Consider the following 8,318-nt stretch of genomic DNA (forward strand, 5'->3'; position numbering starts at 1 on the left):
CTGGTTGTTATTAAAAAGAGGATTTACGAAAGGAATAGCCAGACTGAAAATAAGGTACCAAGAAAACAAAAGTAAGGTAGAATATAGAATAAAGATGTTGATGAAGTTCAGTAGTCATAGTATTCATTGCTTTCACGGCCTTCTCATATACCATTTACGTAATTTCCAATACATGAGAGAACAGTCAGACCCAATGCCTGTAGTTGTTTAGGTGAAGCCCATGAAGTAGCTTCTGCCATTGCACCATAGTATTCAGCAATTGTGTCAAGTACATCTGTAGCATAGCTGGTGTCTCCTCTTGCTATTGAAATCCTCTCTTCTTTTTCAATCCAAGCATGACTTTCTTTATCCCAGTAAAACTTTATTGGGTATTCGTAGGATGTCTTCTCGAGTATTTCTCCAAAAGCTTTGTTTCGATGAATCCATGATGCAAAAGTCGAAATTCTTGGACTGACCAAATTGGAAGGGTACCTCAACATGGCTTCTCTGACACAACAAGGAGAAGGAACCTAGATATATATATATATATACAATAGCAACAGAGTAAATGGTAGAGGACTTAAGAAGCAAAGATCACACACATATATAGACAAGCAAAGTATTCGTAGTTAGCACTATATCATAGTTATATGTCTGCGAAGCATATATTTAAATACCAAAAATTGTAATTGCTAAGCTCTCTGTGTGAGAGAGAAAAAGAGCAGAGGATGTAATATATGCTTGTAAGGAGTTTATGTACTATCAATATATAAATCACAATCATAATGAGGAATGGTATGTTTAAAAGTATGCATGCTCAATTACGTACAAAACGAGTAGGTGTTTTTTCAAAGGTGGATGAATACGGGAACAGATGACAATGATGGAATATATGAACTTTTGTTTTCAGAAAAACCTGAGTGTCTCCCGATGGGGGCGAACCCAAAAGAATTAGCAAAGCGGATGGGGATCCAACCTGTAAATCACAGAATATGATTCCAAATTACAGGGGAAGTCTTTGTATTAAAGAACACTATATGCTTAACATAAACGTTAATACTTAGTGCTTAGCACAGATTTGACCTTGTGGTAAATGTGAGCTCCGGGAGGAAATCTTTCATGGGCAGGTGGTCTGAAACACAATGTCATTTCCTGGAAAACAATACGGGGAAAATCGGGAGCCATAACAAGCAAAATCAGGTTGAGAGTGTAAATACAAAGAGAAAGACTAATATGATTACCGTGATTGTGTTGCACATGTAATCAGACAACGCGCAGTTGAAGCTCTTGCAGAAACCTCTGTAAACCTCCGTTATAGTCCGTGGATCAGGTACGGCGGCAGCGTCAACAGCAGATGGCAAACAGAGTTCTGGGTCATCGTGGAAATACAATGAAACATTTAGCTGGAGCCCCTTCTTCTTTACACACTCTGCAACTGCTAAGTATCCTGAAAAATCAGATTTGCCTGCGTATTTGTGCTCAATCAATCGACATGAGTTTGGGAGCTGAATATCATATGTGTCGACCGGTTATAAATTGTTTACAAAATCAGGGATACCTAGAGTTTCTTTCACGTTGAGCAAGTTTGAAGCTGAGGACAATGGAAGCCCGACACATAAGTGCACGCTTTGAAGCTGCAGTAATGTGGGACAAAAAAATAAACCATGTATATAAAATCTTTCTGCCACTAATCATGAGTTTAAAATAAAGTCACCACTTGTGTCGTTGAAAACATATTCAAATAATGATAAGTTATTTAATACACAACTATTTACAAATATGCACATCATCACATCAGCAAAGATGAAATGAAAACAATGAGAAGGGGAAAACCATAAACCAGGAGAGAGCTGGTGTGTGTAACCAATTATAAGTTTGTGTACCTAAGTTAGTCAAGGTAAGTGGCCACCAGAATCAAAATGTTGGACGGTGCTATGAAGAAGGAAATGAAGTGCGTAAATAAACGTTTACAAATTGAAGATGTAAATGCAGAGACTAAGTACCTTTCCCTCTCGTTCAGATGTCAATGGTGCATTTAGTTGCTGCTCAAGGTGCTGCAGATCTTTCATGCTTAGAATATTGAACTCCTTACCATGCATGTGTCTGCAGAACAGAGAAAGACAAATCCATATAATCACAAATTTGGCTGGTGCTTAAAGGGAATTTATGTTATAACAAAGTGGGGGTTCGGACCCATACAACTGGCTCTCTTGAAGCTTTGTAAGCCCGTCGTTCGAAAGGGAAGTCCTTGCACAATCTTCCTGAACCATATATATCAAATGGTAAGGGAAATCAATAATCACAACTGAATCTGTTATATGGGAGAAATATTAAACAAACCAGTGTAGAGGTAGTGTGAATATCTAGATCGAACAATTGAGAGTTGAAGATGATATATTACGTATCAAGTTTTCAGCCTAGAGTTACGTACAGACGTCTAAAAAACGACGAGGTATATTCAGTGCTTTTATTCAGTTTGAAAGCTAAAGATACATGTGTGTTCTATAGATGTAATACACATAAGATACGGCTTACATAGTTTCACAAACGGTTCCTATGAATTTGTTCACATCCGAAATATAAACCGTAAAAGAAATAACAAAATATGGAAGTTGCCACCAACTAAATGGCGCAATTACTCTATTCTCTAATGAGTGAGGAGTAACCATAAAAACAGTATACATGAATGAAAATAAAAAAACAATACGATTTCAACATGGCCGAAGAGTGGCTGACCTCTGCTTTAGAAGTAATGAGAGGGGCTTGTGAAGAGTGCTGGTAATTCTGGTATCTCATAAGCATTTGGGTCATGCTGCACGACAATTGTGAAATTACATGGAGAGCAGAAGGGAGGTGAGAGTAGAGACGCTTATTCGGGGATTCATTATTCCTCTCAGGTGAGATAAATTAAGAGACGTGGACTACTAATACAACTAAGTGGAAAGCCGGCTTAAGGATGCACAGATCAACGCGACGCATGGAAATTGAAAAATGAGAAAGAGTAATTATGAATACCTGGTGCTGGCGAACTGGAAGAGCTTGCCAGACTTGGAGAAGACGATGACCGCGACCTCGGCGTCGGAAAGAGTACAGAGCTGGCGAGCATTCTTTACCAACCGAGAACGCATCTTCGCAAAGCTAGCTGGCCGGCGATTCGCCTGAGCAAGTCGCTTAATCACGAGTTTGCGACGAATCATCTCAATTTCACAATCGTGAAGCACAAAATATGGGAGAATGAAGAAATTTTTGAGGTGATGAAAGTGCACAAATTTGGCATAGATCAACAGGTGAGAATGATTTTGTAGGCATTTCGAGATAAGGAAGTCCAGTCGGCAAAGTGATTGATTACTGGAAAGAGTGGGGATTAATTACAGGCGTTAAGAATCTGAACAAGCGAGGCAGACGTAGTGGTAGCAATTATCATTGCTTGAGAAAAGATGGGTATACCGTACCCGACGAATGTTTTTATTAAAATTGTGGTCCAATTGTAAATGTCTTTTGTGGATTATTAATGGGCTGTGTTTTAAATGTGGATTTCAGAAACCCAGCTTGTCATCTTAAAAGTTTTGATAATTTAGAAGGTGTTGTACACGAATTAAAACCAACGGGGAAGTGTTTTTAAATATACATCAAAAGGTGGACACGTGGCCTCCTTTCACGTGCTGACGTGGCGGAATTATGGAGAGAGTTGGCGTAGATTCATATATATGATTAGCTTTGTGAAACATTCAAGATGGTTAAAAAAGAAGATATAAGCGATAAAAAAACTGTAGCTTTACATTTAACGTTTTAAAAAGCATAATAAACAAGCAATTGGTATTAGTACTCAGCGTCAACAGAAGGAAACCTACAAAAAAACACCAGAAAAATATTTTTTAATGTTAGGCTTGATGGTAAGAGCGAGTCCAGATGTACTACTATAATTACTAGAAAATGCATACACAAATTTAGTTTAGCTTTTGTAAAGAATAAAGAATGAATATAAGAGAGAAAAAATGGATAGCTTTTCGTTATACATTTTCAAAGCATAGTGAATCATAGCAACTAATATTAGACTCACCGCCAATAGAAAGACACATGATTATTTTATAACTAACACAAAGTTTTAAAAATAATTTGAGCCTAATGGCAATTGACTAGAGAGAGAGAGTCTGAGATGTAATTATTTCACATCAAACATGTTAACATGACAAACATATATTATCAAATATTAACTCAACTCATTGCCTCCAACAACATTTACGCGTGAGACTATCATAAACAAATAAATATAACGATGTTTTAAATTCTATATGTAAAGAAGTAAAGATAAGTTAATTTAAATTAGATTATTAGTTCGTATCCAAATGCAGTGAATATGTCATCTTTTGAAAACGTATCCAACTAAGTATTTTATTTAGTACCCATGAAAGTTATCTAGTGGCTTCTAAATCTAAAATAACGATAAAAGAAAGATTAAGATAGTCATCGTGGGGCTTGGAATACGATGCCATTTTGAATTAATGATGATTATCTGGTTTAAGTAAAATCATATTCTTATAACCACATTGATGTTGACACGAGGTTTTTTCCAATACTAGATAAAAAGATTAATTAATTGACCCAATTAGTTAAATGCAAATGTAATCAAGCTAACCTTAATTGTTGATACTTTTGAGAGTTGACGTGCAAAGAGGACTTAGCCAATTGGGTGATACTATTTGGAAGATCCAATCAGAATATGAGATTTAAAAGGCATAACTATTAATGAATGGATTAAGTTAAATACATCACTATAAGACGAGATGACACATTTGATGATTCAGCGTTTCATTATTTCAGAAAATTATTCCTATCAAATATAAAAGAATCGGAACGACGATAATATATATATATATATATATATATATATATATATATATATATATGTTGATGGTGAGAAAAAGAAAATATAAACCTTGATGTCTTCTTCATCAGATTAGTTTTTAACAGTAATCAAGAAAAAAAAAAAACTAATTTTGACCTGACAAGAGACCAAGAAAGATAAACAAACATCCTCTTCATATGATCATCATCATGATTCATACCATCTCATACATATTGCAAATATAGATAGTTCCAACAAAAACAAACAAACAAGCAAACCCTTTACCAAATACTATATAGATTGCAGAGATCTACGAATTGTGAGATTTTATCGCTAATCATCCGATGAAGGAACATTGAAGCCTATATCAATGTATAAATATTAGCTTCTCCTATAAAAAGTTTTGAATTGAACTACTGACTTACTATTAAGACAATTTACAGCATTTGGAAGTGAGGTTCCTCTAATTGAATTTTTGTATCAGCAAGCCTTTGTTTCGTACTCTTAAACTTCCTCATTAAAATTAATCATGTCGCTGTGCCCTGCATTCACCTCATCAATTAGTGTTAAGCCTTTATATTATTATCAAATTCATCACAGAGGGCTTATGACTTGTTTTAAGCAGTTGCTCAACAATCACATAATATGTTATTCAGCTCAAGTTTTGTTTCATGCTAAAATGTGATCATAGAATTAGCTATATACCTCGAGCGTGAATGGTGTTAATTCCTGGGCCTTTAAGTTCAGTCCCGTTGTCACTCAGCAATGAAATTCCAGCTGATGTTATATGGAAAGGGAAGGCTAGAGGAGGCGAGATAGGAGATTTCGCGACCTTAATGATTCTCTGACCTGTTCAAATCGTGACCAAATCACATGAACAAACATTCTTGGTACATAGTTACTGTGACCTTACATTACAAATCACACAATGAACAAACATTCTTGCCTGACTTGGCTTCAAGAACCAGCCGGATGGTTACAGCATGAGCCCAGTTAATCCCCAATGCAGCAACAAGGTGAGAATCATATGTTCTTGCGTGTTCTTGAAACCCATCTTTGAATTTTTCTGTTAAAGAAGAAGTATATGATTGTGGTGACTGTACCTTGGGAATTAACAAGGATGATATACTTCAGTTTCTGTTGACTGTACCTTGGAAAGAATACTGGCTAGTTTCATCTCGGTTTTGAGATCTAACTTGATTAGTCACCACTATAGGAATCCGCGAAAATTCAGCAAGCGACCTGAAAAACATCAAAGAATCAAATATCAGTCTACAGATGAAGTTTCTGATGTGAAGGGTACATTCCAAGCTCTGAGCTGACTTGAGACTACAGTTCATACTTTAAGAAAGAAATATGCCAACCCAACTGATGCTGTCTCTGAGCTCCTGGTTTGTTTTCACTGAAAATCAATCGCTTGATAAAAGGAACAAAAAAAAAAAAAAACTGAAAACAAATACGTCGTTACTAAGGTCACCGAGGAAACAAGAACGACATGAAAAGAAATGATCATTAGAAGCTAACCCTGAAAGAAGAGCTGTCATACTATCAATCACTAGAAGCTTTACTTGGTTTTGAAGAATCGAATCCTTGAGTTCTTGTATACTGTAAATTAGAACAAAGAAACAAAAATTGAATTACTGCAGCATGCTAACAGTTTGTATACTCGAAATTTCTCAATTCATATAGACAGAATTAGACAAAATATATGACACTGAAAACAATGAGCAAAATCTCATGGACCTTTCAGTAAAATCGGATAAAGATGCTGGCCGCAAAACAAGGATTCTTCCTGCCATCTGCACTGCGAATGGTTATGTAAGCAATCTGGAATATGAGAAAACTTTACCAAAAGGCATAAACCAGAACCTCTTGTGCCATTCCTTTGAGGTGAAATACTTCAGGGAAGCTTTTCAGTCCCATCTCTATCACCCTGAGGAACACATTCTCTGAGGATTGTTTGCACAAAAAACATGCCATTCGTGAAAAAGAAAAAGAAGAAGAAGAAGAAGAAAGAATCAGTTTACCTTCTTGAACTAAACTTGGACTCAACGTCTATGTATATTACACGACCATCTAATCCTCCGTAAGCTGTGGGAAATGAAGCTGATAGGGCAAGTTTCATGCAAAACTGCAAAGCAACACAGAACCTTTACCATATGCAAGCACACTTAAGCAACTGAGGAAAGATAGATCATTATATAGATAGCCATTTGCAAACTAAGCTTAATACCAACAATGCTATTCAAGTTTGACACTTAGCATTATCAAGCAGAAGGAAACTTTACCTGCGATTTACCAATACCAGGAGGACCAACTAACTCTGTGAGAACACCAAAAGGTATACCACCACATAAGGTTGAATCCAAACCCTTTAAATGTGTAGGAAGATGACCTGACAAGTGCTCGTTTTCAACTTTTCTCTCCAGCAAAGTTCGTGCCTTTAAGGGGAAAAACAAAAAACGAATTCGATTAAAGATGGTAAAAGCTTATATTCATATGTAGCAAACGAAGTAAGCTTTTTTTACGGATTGGCATGGAGGAGAAGCAGCTTCACTGATGAGTTTAATCGCTGATTTTATCTCCTTCATCCCAACATCTAGAAGCTCCATCAATTCAAACTCCGTCATAGACAATGCATCCTATGAAAAAAATTCAATCTTTGATTGAGATTGCAATTACCCAAAATCTGGAAATCTAAGAAGAAATTAGTGAGCACGAGCTAAGTTCCCAGTACGATAGCAATCGAAAAATCCTAAAAATTCATCGATTAGATTTAGATAACAAAACCTATAGTTTCAGCATCGTATCGCCGGAAAATTTAGGAATCATGCGTAGATTTGATGAAAAACCTTGGCGGTGATGATGTTACGGGCGGCGAATATATTAGAGATTTTCTTGTGAAGACCAATTTCTCCGATGAGCTTGTTCGCCATACTGTCTCCGTCTCCGGCGTCGGGATTTATTCTTTGGAGGGTAGAGATTAGTGAGAAGCCATTCTCTCTCTCCCGCCAAATTGAAATTCCTCAATTCTATTACCAACGAATTTGGGCCTGAAAATTAAAAAGGTCGGCCCATTTAGTAATAACTTCTAAGATCATCTCTCACACTCTCTGACCTGGCTCTCTTACATGTATCTTGGACTATCATGTTGAGAAACTTTTAGGTGGACTAGATTTTTCACCCAGTTTTTGAATCTCTGATCAATAATTTGTATCAGTGTATAGTGGCGCATCAACTTCTCCAACCTCATCTTCGTTTTAGGATTTCTCATTGTTTTGTTCTTGAATCTTGATAACAGCCAAATAATGGCTCGAAATATATCACTAATGCAAATACATAGCCACTGAAATAAGGTGGGAGTTTAAATGCAAGGTCTTGCTGCTTCCGCCATCTGCAACAAATGTCAATTAAATGGTTATTGCCAGCTCACATAGTGATTATCGTCAGAAACTTTAGCGCAAGAAACGCGAGAATGAGAAATGTAGAGTAG

General features: G+C 36.5%; 1 protein-coding gene across 3 annotated transcripts; it reads right to left on the reverse strand.

Moving 5' to 3' along the window:
- Positions 1-3,793: 3,793 nt before the first annotated feature.
- LOC18028061 (DNA repair protein RAD51 homolog 2) lies at positions 3,794-7,808 on the reverse strand. Of its 3 annotated transcripts, XR_002896524.1 has the most exons (13): positions 7,678-7,808; positions 7,354-7,467; positions 7,114-7,266; positions 6,853-6,956; positions 6,695-6,758; positions 6,569-6,624; positions 6,350-6,430; positions 6,168-6,227; positions 5,976-6,067; positions 5,772-5,891; positions 5,531-5,674; positions 5,251-5,367; positions 3,794-3,826 (listed from the first exon to the last, which is right to left on the reverse strand). XR_002896524.1 is itself a non-coding variant. In XM_006409823.2 (12 exons), exons 1-12 carry the CDS (start codon positions 7,759-7,761, stop codon positions 5,330-5,332), a joined length of 1,110 nt encoding a protein of 369 aa, XP_006409886.1. In that variant the 5' UTR covers positions 7,762-7,808; the 3' UTR covers positions 5,024-5,329. The 3 variants fall into 3 exon arrangements, 2 of the variants coding, with proteins under 2 accessions (XP_006409886.1, XP_024003886.1); XM_006409823.2 differs by lacking the exon at positions 3,794-3,826 and having other exon boundaries at positions 5,024-5,367; XM_024148118.1 differs by lacking the exon at positions 3,794-3,826 and having other exon boundaries at positions 5,024-5,367; positions 7,616-7,777.
- Positions 7,809-8,318: the final 510 nt, after the last annotated feature.

Source organism: Eutrema salsugineum, unplaced genomic scaffold, assembly GCF_000478725.1.
Source record: "Eutrema salsugineum unplaced genomic scaffold, Eutsalg1_0 scaffold_10, whole genome shotgun sequence".
In the NCBI taxonomy this organism is placed as follows: domain Eukaryota; kingdom Viridiplantae; phylum Streptophyta; class Magnoliopsida; order Brassicales; family Brassicaceae; genus Eutrema; species Eutrema salsugineum.